The sequence below is a fragment of the Vigna unguiculata genome, chromosome 10, assembly GCF_004118075.2.
Source record: "Vigna unguiculata cultivar IT97K-499-35 chromosome 10, ASM411807v1, whole genome shotgun sequence".
In the NCBI taxonomy this organism is placed as follows: domain Eukaryota; kingdom Viridiplantae; phylum Streptophyta; class Magnoliopsida; order Fabales; family Fabaceae; genus Vigna; species Vigna unguiculata.
The window spans coordinates 4668255-4685581 of NC_040288.1; the positions used below are offsets into that span (position 1 = coordinate 4668255).

At 33.6% G+C, this 17327-nt stretch overlaps 1 protein-coding gene across 4 annotated transcripts; it reads left to right on the forward strand.

Annotated features, from left to right (window-relative positions):
* Positions 1 to 5463: 5463 nt before the first annotated feature.
* LOC114167222 (TMV resistance protein N-like) lies at positions 5464 to 9398 on the forward strand. Of its 4 annotated transcripts, none has more exons than XM_028052240.1 (5): positions 5464 to 6042; positions 6138 to 7221; positions 7305 to 7571; positions 7703 to 8431; positions 8896 to 9217. In XM_028052240.1, the coding sequence occupies exons 1-5, from the start codon at positions 5537 to 5539 to the stop codon at positions 8974 to 8976; spliced, it is 2667 nt and encodes an 888-aa protein (XP_027908041.1). In that variant the 5' UTR covers positions 5464 to 5536; the 3' UTR covers positions 8977 to 9217. The 4 variants fall into 4 exon arrangements, with proteins under 4 accessions (XP_027908041.1, XP_027908038.1, XP_027908040.1 ...); XM_028052237.1 differs by having other exon boundaries at positions 5468 to 6042; positions 8856 to 9398; XM_028052238.1 differs by having other exon boundaries at positions 5469 to 6042; positions 7305 to 7400; positions 8856 to 9398.
* The last annotated feature ends 7929 nt before the right edge of the window (positions 9399 to 17327 follow it).

The window sequence follows — 17327 nt, forward strand, 5'->3', positions numbered from 1 at the left end:
CCCGAGTTTTCATTTTGAAAAAACTACATTTTTTTTAAATTAGATATAAGGGGATACAATACTAATAATTTAAATATATTGAATCTTGAATTGTCCGATTGGACAGTTTAAGAAGATTAATCACTTTCTAGTAATTTATTAGTGCAATATATATATATATATATATATATATATATATATATATATTTTAAAATACATATCTTAAAATTCATGAATATTTGTCAATTGTGTTTTGTATTGATCTTCGGGTGCATATTTGATTGTGGTGTATAATCACTTTTATTTCGTGTATCCTGAAGGCCAATGCGAAATGCTGGCAAAATTTCGTGAAATTTAAGATATGTATTTTAAAAGTAATATGTACCAATAAAATAAAGAAAGTGAATCTTCTTAAATGGGATAGGGTCACACCTTGATTACGACGTGAGCATTGATTCAAAGATTACTGAAATTGTTCACGCAATTTCAGTATGGATCGAGATTGGATTAATTTACCACGTATTAGCGCTGAGTATGAGAATGGAGTAGAGGAATTTATAAAATTTGCGCAACGTTATGAGGGGAGAAGTGATGATGAGGTGAAGTTCAGATGTCCTTGTGTCAACTATTTGACATCCCACTTTACTTGCATTCCCAATATGTCTTGGAGCTTGCACGGGGACAAGAGGAACTCAATATTACCATTATTCAGTTATGAATGATGTAAGTCTTTTAGTCATTATATATAGTTATTTCATATATTTATCTATTTACTTATATCAAATCAATTTTTGGTTTAGGTATCTGTCTGGTGTCACTCAAACTATGGGGCTGAATGATCTATATGGGTTTATAGACCCCCAATTCACCCATGAAGGCAACAAGTTTGATGACATCCAAGCATATGTGACCAAATGCTTTCAACGTGGAAAAGAAATTTATTTTGTCCCTTATGTTGCTAGGTAAGTCATTTTTGTTAACTTATGAATATAATCAGTCATTTTAATGCATAACAATGAATTTATTTTCTTATCAGGCGACATTGGCAGTTACTTGTGGTTTCCGTAAGGGAGAACCTTGCTGTGTGGTTTTGCTCTTTGCATCGCCCTCCCCCCAACCATCTTAGACAAGTGATAGATTGGTAAGAACCTCAATATCAATCTTATGAATATGACATGTTATATAAAAATATCCTAACTTATTCCCTATATCATAGTTCAATTGCTGCACATAACATGTTGTTAGGGAGATCAACGGCTAAGGCAAAAGGTCTTGTATGGTGTTCTCTCTAGGTTTGATATTTCTATTCATATCTTCATAATTGTTTGCTTGATTTTCTTCCTTAATTAATTGTAACGTTGTTAATATAATGTAGTGTAATAGACAAACCGGCTCATATGAGTGCGGTTACTATATAATGCAATGGATGACAACCACTGTGCATGCTCGTATTACAACAAATTGGAAAACGGTAATATATATTTGAATTAAAACGAATACTTTGCAATATTTCCTTTTTACATACTAACTTAACTTAATCTATTATTTTGTAGACATTCAAGAGTCCTGCAGCAATTCCCGCAAAGTCCATCAAGTTTGGTAGGATAGCATGTGCCAAATATATAATTGAAATGTACAATACTATTGATTAGGACATGTATCTTGATTGTAAATGATTTGCAATTGTCTTTTAAATGAATTTGAATTGTGGATGTGTTATAAAATATTCTGTTCTGGTCTATTCTGGTCTGTGCTGGATGCTGAACAAAATTTGCAGGTTTAAATGTGGGAATAACACCAAAACAAAAACTGCATTAAAAAAAACAACATATTAGGCCTCGGTTCATACCAGAACTGAAGCAAAAAGCGTATTTTTGGCCTCGGGTGCAACCAAAACCGAGGCCAAAAGGAGATCGAATTTAAAAAAAAAAAAGCACATATGGCCTCGGGTGCAGCGAAAACTGAGGCCAAAAGGGGACCGAATTTATTAAAAAAAAAAGGACATATGGCCTCGGGTGGAACCAAAACCGAGGCCAAAAGGCCGGGCTCTATGGCCTCGGGTTCCATTGAACCGAGGCAGAAGGGGGCTCTATGGCTTCGGTTCTTAACCGAGGCCAAAAGCTATGCTCTTTTGGCCTTCCTGCACCAGTGCATATATGTCAACTCTTATAACCAACCTCTTTTATATTCCAGGTCAAACCAATACCAACTCATCATGCTCCATCCATGAATTAGAATCTCAACCCATCTCACTACCATGCCACTTTCACAACCAACCATTTCATGCTCATTTCATGCCAAGGATTTATTCAAGTTTGTCATTCATAACTCATACACCCTCCCATTCATGCATATTTATACCTTTCATGCCATTATACAATATCCCCATCAATTACATGCCAAACATTAAAGGACAGGAAAGGAAACACCAAACTAGAGCGTACCCTCGCTCAAGCGAGCTCCCCTTCGCCTAAGCGAGAGCTCGATAAATCTGGGCAGGACCAAACGCGCTAGCTCGCTTAGGCGAGCTCTCCTCGCCTGAGCGAGGCAGTCTCTCTCTCGAAACCAGAACCACCTGCCTGAGCGACAACTCGCGCAGAAGACATGGGCGAGTCTCCGCCAGACTCGCTTAGGCGAGTTTGACACGCCTGGGCGAGATTACCAGTTCTTGCCCCTGATCTCACCTGCAGCATACGCATTTTCATGTCTAAGCAATCATACAAAACATTTCACGTACCAAAAAAAAATGATCAATCCATACAAACATCAAGCAAGCTCAAGAACAAGCCAAGCATAACTTAAAACTCGAAACCCTAGCTTCCCTTACCTAGAATAGCTAGCAGAAAACCCCGATCCTCAAGCTAGTGAACACGACAGACCTCGGAGCAGATTCGCGAATTGGAAAAAAATATGGCAGAACCGATTCAAAGCGTGTTACTACGGTGAATCCTCGCTACAATCACGATTATGGAATCAGAAATAAGGAAGGTGTGGTTAGGGAATCAACTTACGTGAGATGGAGTGAACTCTTGAGCTAGTACGAACGAGCGGGAACTAAACCCTAGCAGAGCACTGTTTTAGGTGCAAGGAAAGGTGACAGCTGATTTTTATGAAAGTGACGAGAGACAAGAGAGTTAGAGCAGACTTAAGTTTGTTTTCTCCTTTTGACCAGCCATAAGGCCCAATAGTTTGGAACAACCTTTTAAATAAAGGGTATAACGAAAAAGTGGGCCTTATACTTTGCTCGATACCCACTTTATTGATAAACCTTATCATTAAATTCGTCAGTAATAAGAAATTTGGCCTCTAAAAAGAGTTGCAGGAAGATTTTAATTTCTTGTAAGATTAGGATGTTAAGGTTTATCGATGAATACTATTATATTAAGATATAGAGGTATATTCCACGTGGTTGTATAACTGTGTTAATGTATACTATTCAGAGGTATGTCGTTATTTCATTATTTTTGCAATTATTTTCAACTTATAAATACGTTTTTTTATTCGGATAAATCTATGATATTCCAAAGATGTATTGATGGTCATTGGAATCTTTGTGAACTTGTTGGAATATTTATGAAAAAGCAGAATTTAATTAAAACAAAGGATATCTGATCATATTATTTGAAATAAAAATATTATAATTTATAGAACTTAAGAAGAACTTACACTAATAATGTGATTCTAGAAATAAGTCATGAAAATAGAGATAATAAATAAATTAAAATTAATTTTTTAAAACTAGGAAAGCAATAACAACTAAAATTCTGAATGTAGACCGTCCTAAAGCATCTCATTGACACTTCCTTGTTTTAGGATATGCAAACACCGATCTGTCTTAGAAACTCAAATGTATTGACCGGAAAGTGGTTTTTTTTTTTTTTTTTCTTTTCTTTCCAAATAAAGCATGGCATGGTGGTATGTTTTTTTTATCAACAAAATAATATATATATATATATATATATATATATATATATATATATATATATATATATATATATATATATATATATATATATATATATATATATATACTTTAGGGGTGTCTCAACCTTTATACAATCCTGATTTTACATTAGAATTTTTAGATAAACTAAAATAATTAAATAGATGTGTATATAAAAAAATTAAAGACAAACAGATGACCTTACAAATTTGAAGTGCAACTAAAAAATAATATCTTAAAAATATCTTTTCATAAGTATTTGTTCAAGTTGGTAATCAACGGTAGTTATTGGTAGTTATTGGATTCATCCTCTTTAGTTTAGTTGACATGTTGGTATGTGATCGTCAAGTTCTAGAAAATCAATTGCCATTTTCTTGGACTTCATTTCTATGATCCCTTGCGGCGATATATAATGCCCAAGCCACTTGTGCCAAACTTTTGTAATGTTTTCCTTGGCTGGGAAAACAGCTCGCTCCTCCTCCGATGATTTAGAGCAAAACTTTTCCCTTTCATTTTCACATTAAAAATATTCTTATTCGTTGTATCTCTAATCAAGCGAAAATTGTCTTCAAAAGCAACTTTGAAAGCCCTTTCCATCAATTGGCCGACACTCAATAGATTTTGTTGAATTTAGGGTACAAAAACCACGTCAAAAATGAACTTTGTAAGTGAGCAACTTGTTATTGCATCAATTCCCTTACTTTTGACCGAAATATAATCACAATTCCTATCAGAACTTTGGTGATATTGGTTGGCTTTAAATCTTTGAAAAGTTATTTGCCATTGGTCATATTATTTCAATCCAAGAATCATTGTCATTACCAGAATTTAGAAGCCTTAACCTTTGACTTCACATGTAAAAATCATAAGCAATTTTTTACCGCTAAGGGTATGATTGCTTTAGTAAATCCAAAACAGATTAAATTAGTAAATCAAGAACTGATTAAATTCTTAAATTGAGATATAGACCAGAAAACTAGAATTCATAATAAATATAAATGAAAAAAAATAAAATATTTGTTTAATAATTACAACAAAAAATGATATTGAAATAACGTTATGTGTACCATATAATTTTGTATTTCAAATAGGAGGAAAAATTACATTACTTTGGGTTTTTAATAAAAGGAATGATGACACATCTCTTTTGATTCGATTTTATTTTAAAAGTAAATTCAGGAATAGATATATCTCTCTAAATTGTATTTATAATTTCTTTTTTTTTTTCATATTACAATGGCCTCCATAGATATACGTTAATGTGCATTTGTTATTTTTTTAAAATTTAAAGAGATATATTCTTAACATAAAAATAGAGATACTATAACGCTTTTACAATAAAAAGTAGTTAATATGTAAATTTACAAAAACAGAATATAATTATAAAAGTTTTCATACTTATTATTTTAATATTATATTTTTTGTCTGTGGTTCAAAGTGGTGTGTTGGTCTAATTTCTTAAATGGGTAAAGTAAAAAGTGTTTTGTAGTAGTCATAATGCGCTTCCACTAATATAAAAAAGTTACTATCTTTATCTACTTTGAATGCTTTTGTGTCGGTACAGATATCATCTCTTTCACTGTGTTGCATTATAGCTTTCGCTTCTAACACTTCATGGCGTCTTCAATTCCTCCCACAGAATTCGCCTCTTCAACTTCCAAACTCCCACGGAAGTACGATGTGCTCATCAACTTCACAGGAGAAGACATCCGCAGGAAATTTGTTTCTCATCTCGATTATGCTCTCTCTACTGTTGGGCTCACTACTTTCCTTCATGAGGAGAATGCAGTGAATGACATGCACATCCAACAACCTATTCTCAATCTGTGTCGGGTAGCAATAGTTGTTTTCACCAAAACCTATTCTCAATCTGCTTGGTGTCTTCATCAGCTCCAACAAATCATCAAATGGCAAGAAACTTATTCCCGACATGTTTTTCCTGTATATTACGAAATTCAGCCATCCGATGTACGTTTTCAGAAGGGTGATTTTGGAGAAACATTCAAAGCAACTGCACAAAAAACATTTTCAGGACAACAACTGGAGCATGGCATGTCCAGGTGGAGCCACGCACTCACCAAAGCAGCAAATTTATTTGGATGGGATGAGAGCAATTACAGGTAAATCACTCACTCAATCAATCAACCATATTTTGGGCTAGGAATATAATTTTGGTAATATGTGACTTCTTCTGTAATTGCTATTCAACTTGAAGGAGTGATGCTGAACTTGTGGACAAAATTGTTAAGGGCGTTCTTAATTTACCAGTCTTCTCTGCTACTAAATTTCCAGTTGGATTACAATCCTGCGTGAAAGATGTGATTCAAATTATAAAAAATAAATCCAGGGAAGTTTGTATAATAGGAATATGGGGAGAGGGAGGATCGGGTAAAACCACCCTTGCCAAAGCTATCTACCATCAACTTCATGGTACATTCACACAGAAAAGTTTTATTGAAGATATTGCACAAGTTATTCAAACAAGAGGGCATGTTCATTTACAAGAACAACTACTTTCGGATGTCCTAAACACAAAGATGGAGATACGCAGCGTTGAGATGGGAAAAAAAATGATTCGGGTAAAACTTTCCGGGAAAAAATTGCTCATCGTACTTGACAATACTAAATACGATCCATTATTAGACCTATACGATAGTCATGTTTGGTTCGCTAAAGGAACTGTCATACTAATTACAGCAAGAGAAGAACACCTACTAAGGATACATCAAGTTGATTCTATTTTCCGGATGAATCTGTTGAGCACAAATGAGTCCCTTGAGCTTCTTAGTTGGCATGCATTTAGAGAAGAAAAACCAAAAGAAGAATACAATGACCTTGCAAAAAGAGTAGTTGTTTATTGTGGAGGACTACCGCTAGTTCTTGAAGTCATTGGAAGTTGTTTGTATGAAAGGACGAAAGAAGAATGGAATAGATTATTGTTACAATTAGACAAAAGTCCCCAACATGAAGTTTCACAGACATTGAAAATAAGCTACGAAGGTTTACTTAATCAAACGGAAAAAGATTTATTCCTTGATGTATGTTGTTTCTTTGTTGGTAAAGGCAGAACCTTTGTTACAAAGATTCTAAATGATTGTGGAGTAGATGCTGATAGTGGAATAAGAATTCTCATTGAGCGTAACCTCATACAAGTAAAAAAGAATAACAAATTAGGAATGCAACCGTTGCTACAAAAAATGGGAAGAAAAATTATTCGTGAAATTTCAGGAAAGGAACTTGGAAAGAACGCTCGACTATGGTTTGGTCAGGATGCAGAAAATGATCTGTTAGAGAACACTGTAAGAACATTTTTTATCTATAGTTTTGAAACTTCTTTTGGAAGTGTTTGCTTTCTCATGTGCAATATATTTGTTTTTCTTAGCTCTTCTCATCACAGCAGACAAAAGTCATTCAGAGATTGTCTTTGAAAATGTTTTTAATAGCCACAAGAGAGTTATTGGAACGTTATCCTTCAATGGTAAGAGACACATCAAGGCTTCTGAGACTCAGTAGAGATTTTGGTAAATTGAGATGGATCAGTTTGCATGGGTTTTCTTCAGAAAACCTACCTAAAGACATTTATCTGCATGATGCAATAGCGATTGATTTAAAAAACAGTTTTCTCCGATTCGTCTGGAAAGAACCTCAGGTTTTTATCACGTGTCATTTTCTTTTAAAACTTAGATTAATTAAAATAAAAATACTATTTGTTTCCACTTATAACTGTTTCAATTTTTTATTTTCTTCTCTAATATTTTGTCAAATACTATCCTTGTAAAGGTTTTGAGGTCGCTAAGAGTCCTTAATCTTAGTCACTCCATGTACTTGAGAGAAACTCCTGACTTTTCCGGACTACCACGTCTTGAACAGCTCATTCTCAAAGATTGTCCAAGCTTGCGTAAAGTACACCATTCTATTGGATGTCTCAACAATCTTGTATTGCTAAATTTGAAGGACTGTACAAGTCTAAGCAATCTCCCAAGAGAGTTATACAAGTTAAAATCATTAAACACTCTCATTCTCTCTGGTTGTTCGAAGATCGACCTATTGGAAAAATATATAGTGCAAATGGAGTCCTTGATAATTCTAATTGCTGAAAATGCAGCTGTGAAACAAGTGCCCATTTCAATTGTAAGCTCAAAAAACATTGGATATATATTTCTACGTGGATGTGAGGGATTTTCATTTAATCTTTTTCCTTCTATCATTCGGTCTTGGATATCACCAATAATGAATCCCTTATCTTATATTCACTCAATTTGCATGGATATTGAGGATAATGGTTGGAATGATTTTGCACCATTGCTTAGCACCCTCGCAAATCTTCGAAGTGTTTCGGTACAATGTGACACCGAGTTTCAATTATCTAAGCTTGTTGAAACTATTCTGATCGAATATGGAGTAAATATTTCAAAATCAGAAATTTCACAGCAGCACTTCAAGTATTCTTTGATTGGTGTTGGAAGATGCAAGGATTTCTTCAATGCTGTCAGTGATATCATTTCTAAGGTTCTTCTCTAGCTTTCCCTTCGTTCATTATCTTCACAGTCATTTTATCTATTAATTAAGAGAACACAATAATCCTAATAAAGTATGTGACATAAACTACAATTCTAAACTTTTAGCACCCAACACTTCTATAGACAGACAACTTCATCCAAAAGTATTTGATTTTAATAACCAACTACCCAAGTGATGATGCTTGTACTAAGTACTAGCAAATTGATTCCCACTTTCTTGCTTTAGTTGGTACATGATTGTTTTATTCCCAATGATCGTAGAAATATAAACTATGAGAGAAAAAAACAGAACCGAATTCTGAATCCCTAAAGAAATGATGGTGATGATATACATTCAACAAAACTATTAACCTGATTTGTTTTAACCAAGTATTAATTTTTGTTTAATCAAAAATGATTATCTCATGATATAGGTATTTGCAAGCAATGAGTCACGCGATGTTTCTCTCCCAGGTGATAATGATCCTTATTGGTTCGGCCACATGGGTGAGGGTCGTTCTGTTTTTTTCACCGTGCCTCGAGATCATGACTTGAAGGGAATGGCTTTGTGTGTTTTTTATTTATCAACACCTGAAATTGTGGCCCCTGTATGCCTTAGAAGTGTCTTAATTGTTAATTACACAAAGTGCACATTTCAGATACACAACCATGGAACGGTAATTTCCTTTAATGATATAGATTGGCAAGGTATAATATCAAATTTAGAATCAGGAGACAAGGTGGAGATTTGTGTGACTTCTGCTCATGAATTGGTAGTCAAGAACACAATTGTCTATCTGATATGTGATGAATTAAATGACTTACAAAAGGAGCCTGCGCCAAAGAAAAATTCCCTCGTTAGATTTGTAAAGAAAGTTGTAATGTGACCTCTGATAAGTCATTTATCTTCTTTGAGAACAGCAAGATCTCTTGGGATTAATCCTTTTGACCATGAGTGCAATTTATGTTTCCTCATACTTTCCTTGTGTTTCTTTCAGTATAGGCTAGCTTACAGTTAAGAAATTCATGTTTATTTTACCTTGTTTCTGCTCCTCGCATTGTGCTTCCTTAGCTTTACTTGAGTTGTTTATTGTATTTATTTTCTCTTTGTTGGTTTTGTCAATTTTTTACCTTTTAGCATATAGTATTTCATTGAGAAATCCTCGCAAAAGATGCTGCATTATGAAATAAAGATAGCTGAAGTTTTTTTTGTATCTATAAAGAAATATACAATCGTTTTGTCATTGATAACACAATCGTTTGCATCTACATGGTCTTGTAAAATGTTGCGCTTCCTTATAAATAAGGAAATATTGAAAGAACATTTGGAATAATATGTTTATGATATTGTACAAATATTGATTGCTTCACGTTTCTTACAACCAGTGATTCTTTATATAGGTTTATTTTTTAACATTATTCAAACAAGTTGTTTCTGCATTTATAAAAGAAAATTGCGCCTCAACTTTAAGTGCAAAGTTTAAGTTAATTTGAGCAAATTGAAACTTTCTATACAATTGATTTTATGGGTAAAAGGATATTTATGAGCACGTGTTTTGTTAATCAATTAAGGTTACCATATACGGCAGTGTCTTGCTTGATTTATATGCTTTTAGTAGATCTAACAACTTTTACTTCATAAAATACACATCAGAAGGCTTATAAGCATAACATAAGAAAGTGTGTTTATACTTTTTTATCACTAAAACCTTATACAAAGAAAGTCTAGTGGTTCTTGACAAGTATAAATCATACGGATCTTAACAATCACTCTTTTTTATGATGACTAATACTATGAGTTTTGTAAGATATAAGATATATGTATAAGCATGTAATTAAAGAAATTGTATTAAATCAGAAATAAAGAATATAAGAAACAAATATTAGAGTAAGAGAAGAACAGGAAAACTTTAGTGTTTATGTACATATATAACCCCACAAAAATCTAACAGCAGTAAAAGAAAAACAGAGAGAATTAAAAGCTTTAAATATATATATATATATATATATATATATATATATATATATATATATATATATATATATATATATATATATATATATATATATATATATATACATATATGTATATGTATAGATATATACATATATGTATATATATATATATATATATATATACATATATGTATATGTATACATATGTATATATATATACATATATACATATGTATACATATACATATATATATATATATATATATATATATATATATATGTATATATATATATGTATATATATATATATGTATATATATATATGTATATATGTATATATATATATACATATATATATATATATATATATATATATGTATATATATACATATATATATATACATATATATATATATATATATATATATATATATATATATATATATATGAACCTAACCCGTCATTTATTCATTTTATAAAGTTAAATATTTTTTTCTTATGTCTTACATGGGAGACTTAGCTTAATCTTTGGTATGAATACACACGTCTTTACCTTTTGTGCGAGTTGTTTTGAATCGATTTTCAGTCTAAAATGACTCAACTCGAGTTTCTATCTTGGGTCGACTTGGTTGATAGGCTGACTCAGTTGAACCTTTCGTCCTGGGAGATTTGGCTTAATCTTTGGCCTTGACTAACTTGGTTCAACTTTCAACCAAGGTTGACTTAAGTCGACCTTTGGTCGGAATGAGCTTGAGTTGATCTTTGGGCTAGGCCAACTTGTCTTGACTTTTGGTCTAGGATGAGTCAACTCAATTCTTCAGCCAATGTCGACTCGTCTCAATTCTTTGGCCTAGGCCAAATTATCTTAACCTTCTTACCAGGTCAACTCAGTTGGATTCTTTGGCTCGAATTGGCTCCGCACGACTTTTCATCCCAAGACGAATTGGTTCGATTTTTTGGCTTGTTTCGACATGGCTTGACATTTCACCATGGGCCAAGTCGGCTCGACTTTCTACCTTTAGACATAGTCAACTCAACTTGATTCTTTGGTTTGGACCGACTTGACTCGATTCTTCGATCTAGACCAATTTGGCTATACTTTGGGCATGTGATGACCTAGCTCTACTCTTTGGCTCAAGTCGACTTGTCTCAACTTTTGACTTGTGTCTAGTCGCCTCACTAACACAAAAAATGCCTTTAACGTCACCCCAATAACGTCTGCCTAAAAAAAGCCCAACGTTAAAAATGTGCGGTGACATTTTTATAAATAACGAGACCTTTTTAACGTCTGACGTGGAGCGGGCAGACGTTACTTAGCGTCTGTTAAAAAATACCCCGACGTCACTCAAAAAAGGACGTCGGACCAGAGCGCGCCAGACGTCCCTTGAAGTCGGACCAGAGCGCGCCAGACATCCCTTTACGTCGGCCCCTCCCACCCCCGACGTCACTTAACGTCGGACATAACACCCCGACGTTAAGTTTCAGTTTATCTCTGCGCGAAACGCAGAAACCCTCGCGCTGTTCATCGTTTACGCGAGATTCCCGCCGGCGACGCCATTTCCGACCCCCTCCAGGTGAGTTTCAAAAGGTTTTCGCCATCAAACTTGTTGGGGTTTGATTATGGGTTGATTTTACGCGTTTTGAACCGATTATTTTCCGTTTTCATCTCCATTTGCAGCGTTTTGAGATTCGTCCCACTTGCTCTTCGTTCCCATTTGGCCAGCAGTGTGCGGAGACCCTAGACTTCCTCTCAAAGTTCGTCTTTCAATTAGAAGAGGTTAGTTTTTCATTGTATGTATATATTTGTTCATTGTATGTATAGAATTACTTGTATTAATTTATAAATGTCATTATAGTTTTAGTCTTAGACTATTTTTTTGTTAATTTTTTTGCCTATTTTTTATTTTATTTAAAATTTTATAATAATATTTGTAAAATTAGGAAATAAAATTATATTTATTATTAGATATATGCATGTTTAAATAATTCTCATTGCATTTTATTTTTGAATATTATTGTTGCAATGTTATTTTATATATGTAGATTTATTATACTTATAGTATACAGTGAGCGAAACTTAGTTCCCGTTTGAGATTTAATACAAATGATTAAATTTTTAATCGTTTGTATTAAATCTTGAATTGTCCGATTGGACAGTTTGAAAAAAATATTTTTCATAATTTGCTACAATGTGTACATTGAGGTTTACGCATAAATTTCATAAAATTTCGATTGAGGCTAATTTGTGTTGTTCTCTGGATGCATACTTGATTGTGATCATGATTAATCACTTTCATTTCGTGTACTTCAGAGACCAATGCGAAATGCTGTCAAAATTTTGTGAAATTTATGATGTTTGACTTATTTGTACATGTGTTAGCAAATTATGAAAAATAATTTTTTCGAATGGGTAGGGCCTCACCTTGTGAGAGTTAAAAGTTTGAGATTGATTGAGTTTTTTACGAACATAGTATGGATCGAAGTTGGATGAATGAGCGTCGCATAAGTGAAGAGTATGAAAAGGGGGTTTCTGAGTTTTTGCAATATGTTCAAGAACACGCAATCTCAAGTAACGGGACATATTTTTGTCCTTGTGTTCGTTGTCTTAATCAAATACGTCATGACTTAGGAACAATGCGTGATCATCTATTCATCTTTGGTATAATGAGAAGTTATACACTTTGGACTTGGCATGGAGAAGTAATAGACAAGCCTACAACGTCACGAGGAACAGATTATGTAGACGACTGGATGAATGATCATTTAGAAGATATGGTACGTGATGTTGGGGAGGAGAATTTTGGAAAAGTTCATTTATATGATTCTCTTAAGTCCGATGCAGAGAAACAATTGTACCCAGGATGCACTAACTTTACGCGAATGTGATGATTGATGAAGTTCGAGATCCCCATGCCCAAGTGCCTGTGCCAACTTCAGAAATCCAATTTGTTGGGGAAGCTTTAGGCACATTTATTGCTTGGCCTAAAGCATTGATCATGCCATACTTTAGCCCACCAAAGGTATTATGACATCATGTTTTTAGTAGTTCAATCTTACAATTTATAAAACTTTTAACGTCAAACCTTTCTAAATCTTTATTTCAGTCCACTCGTCCTGAAAAACAACCGGTCCGACGTCCACGTGTTATACGTGAAGATGATGAAATGGCAGAAGCAGAAGATGATCCTCTAGGAAAGCTGCTTTTGAAATTACACAAGTTGAAAAGAGGACCGGTAGAGCTAGAGTGGGAGTTAAGAGTATTTGGCCTCCATTGTCATGTCCCATTGTACATAAACCTGAATGATGCACTAGAGATCATTACAGGAGACAAGATGTTAAATATTTTAGTCATACAACTATGGTGCATGTAAGATTTTTTTTATTGTATTTCATATTTAAAGCAAGGAATTGGTACCTTTTAATATTATACCTAACTGTCTTCTTGTAGGTACATGGACAAAGTCATTGTGGACCAAGGTCGATCTTCCGTCTATGGATTCATTGAACCTCAAACAATTCAACCTTCGGGAAACTCACCTGACCAAATCAAACTTTATTTGCAAACATGGATGGTTGAGTCAAATAGAGAGATCTACTTTGCACCATACATTAATTCGTAAGTGTTTTTGCTAATAATATTTTGTGAAGTATTATTAATTATTTTGGCTAAGTACTTGTGATTGATGGTAGGTATCATTGGCAACTTTGTCTCATCATTCCAAGACAATGCCTAGTTGTATGGTTTTGTTCATGCCATAGGAAGATTCCACCAGCTTTTAAAAACATGTTACAAGAGTAAGTATTTTTTTTTTTCAATCCTAACTTATGTATGTACTTAGTTATAAAAACTTACATATGTTTTATGTTTCCAAAATTTCATTAGAATTGTGGGTAAGCCTAGAGGCCAACAACTTAAAGTCATATATCCAAAGGTTAGAACTCATTCATTTTAAAGTTATTAATTTCTGTATGTCAACTTATGACTTTGATGTGTTTATTTTATTTGTAATGTTCAGTGTAACAAGCAAGAAGATTCATGGGAATGTGGATATTATGTCATGTCTTGGATAAGAACAATCATTCGAGCTACAGTTAAAGATGAATGGATAGAGGTAATTATATATATCTTTCACATATTATAAATCATATCAAACTTTAAAGAATGATATTCATACATAAGGAAATTGTATTACCTTTTCAGTGATTCAAGAATCCATCACCTCTGCCAGATGACATTATCCACACACTAAGACAGGAATGGGCGGCATATCTATTGGAGAGATGGAGTTGATACCACATGAATTAGAATTCCTTTCAAAAACTTTATTGTACAAGAATTTCATGTTGAAATTTTTAGTTTGTTGTTATTTATATTAGTTTAGAATATATGTTGAAACTTAAGTTCTATTATATATAACTGTAACTCTAGAATTGTGCTGAAAGTATTATGAAATTGTTCTGGGAATTTTCTGATTTTCAGGTGTATGGATGGTTTAAAAACAGTCAAATTTGTTTTAAAAAAATGGAACAGTTTGACGTCTGGTGTGCCCTGACAGACGTTATTTAACGTCTGACCGTACCAGGGCCGACGTTATTTAACGTCTGACGGGCTCTAACAAACGTTAAACTGCTTAGGTTTTCCCCTCATTTTAGCGCGAAAATGGACGTTTGTGTTACTAGCCCCGACGTTGGATAACGTCGGACACTTAAAAGGCCGACGTCAAGTGACGTCTGCTCTTTTTTCTGACGTTATTTTGACGTCTCCCGATACGACGTCGGTGTTTGGGCAGACGTCAAAGGTCGAAAATCTCGGACGTTAAAAGGCTTTTTTGTGTTGACCCGCAAACTTGACTCGACCTTTACTCAAACATATGTCTTGACATTGGGTCTATGCCAACTCATCTCGATATTCAGTGTGGGCTAACTTGACTTAACCCTTCAGTCTGAGCTAACTCGGTCAATTCTTTAGCTCTACCTGATTCGGGTTGGCACTTTGACTCTTTTTCGACTTGACTCGACTTTCCTCAACCGCGTAGGCTTGACATGATACCCCACCACCTTGGTCGGGCTTAGACACAACTTGATTTGAAAATTTCAAAATCCAAAAATGATGTAATCTAAATATGATCCACATCCAATTAAGTGAAGACTTAAAACCTAAAAATATGAATTTGGATTTAGGATAAATCCTTTTAAATATACTTTCAATGGATTTAATTTCACAATTTTTATATTTTGTCTATCCTTATGACAATGACATCCATGAGTTGGGTAGTCTATTTCTTAATTTTTTTTTAAAGTAAAATTGGAGGAAATGATATATAGCACAAATATTGACATGAACACTAAACACGATACACACACGAATATTTTGACATGTGTAGTTTCCAAAATGTAAGGAAGATATATATATATATATATATATATATATATATATATATATATATATATATATAAATTAGATCATTATGTATTTACATATTCAAAATCATCTATAAAGATTAATAAATATAATAATCTAAACATATTGTCAATTAATTATTTATCTAATATCCAAAAGTAAAAAGTAGTGACCATGTAAGATTTAATCTTTATTTCTATAATCATAATAAATTTACAAGTTCAGGAGTTTTTTAGAAAATTGTTATATTTATGGTTATTAACATGCATTGTGTTGAAATCATGTCAAAATTATGTCAAAGACAAAAAAATATCTTTCAAATTGAGTACTTTACCGACGAATATGTATCGTACCAATGTCATATATATGTCGGTGTCTGATATGTATCAGAGATACACATCTTTTATCAAATGTGGCCGAGCTTCATAGTTTAGTAGATGCTCTGATGAAAAAGCAACTGCTTGTGTCACTATGCATCAGTATCAGAACATCTCTTTCTTGAATGGTGTGGAACTTCAATATCTCATCTAAAATGACATTAGGCATAAATCCACTTTATAAAATAATATCAAAACCATAGTCTTGAGCCACGCACTTTAATCAATAAAAACCAAAGAAAAAACACTTGTATTTCTATAAGTTTAACGTGAATTCTTATAAGAGAAGTATGCACACTGATCTGGGTTCACGAGCAAAAGTATAAAACATATATGTGGGTCTATCATAACGCACTTCGAGATTATATAATAAATATTAATCTTTGCAGCACTAACCGGTTTTTTATTTTAAATATTATGCGCAATGAGCTGGGTTCTCGATTAAAAATATAAATATATATGAGTCTTCAACCGACTTCGAGATTACGTATAAACATATATGAGCTGGATTTTGACATCTTTTATCATTATTGCTTTACCCTTTGAAGACTTCACTTCAATTCCTTTGATGTAGTTGGCTTCATCATCATCATTTTCATCCTTCTTAAAATCAGAACCCCATTTCATATACGAGATGTGACATCTGTTAGGTAAACTTAAATGTGAATAGCTGGAAATTGTTATAATTGTCTAGGAGATTGCAAAAAGTTGAGAGTGGGTCTAGCATTGATTAAGCATGCAATAGAGTTCATTAATTGTGGGTTAGGTAGTGGTTATATTTAATGAATATAGTTGAAGGGTCATGTCCAGAGGCCTTTAAAAGGACCATGTAGTGCTTCATTTCAAAACACAACAAATCTGAATATAGAGAGTATTTATCCAAAGAGACTTGTTTGTCAACAAATTGGCATCAGAGCTCGAAAGCCTGAGTGTTTGAGTGAGTTAAAGAGTTTGATCAAGATGGCCAACTTAGCTAACAACATGCCCCTGCCGAAGTTATCAAAAGGCATCAACCACTAGTGCAGAATTTCCATTTTACCTCGCCTGATATGCTTCGGTTGGCCAGGAACCGAAGCATATAATGGCACGGTGGCATTTTTGCAATTAGACCCAAGTTTTAGGCCTCGGTTCTCCAAATACCCGAAGCCAAAGAGGGGTATAGGCCCCGGTTT

Excerpts from the sequence above, each read along its gene's own strand:
- LOC114167222 (XM_028052237.1), top strand. The coding sequence starts at position 5,537 with ATGGCGTCTTCAATTCCTCCCACAGAATTCGCCTCTTCAACTTCCAAA. Across the intron at positions 6,043-6,137 it reads TGGGATGAGAGCAATTACAG|GAGTGATGCTGAACTTGTGG; the intron begins GTAAATCACTCA and ends TTCAACTTGAAG. Across the intron at positions 8,432-8,855 it reads TCAGTGATATCATTTCTAAG|GTATTTGCAAGCAATGAGTC; the intron begins GTTCTTCTCTAG and ends CTCATGATATAG.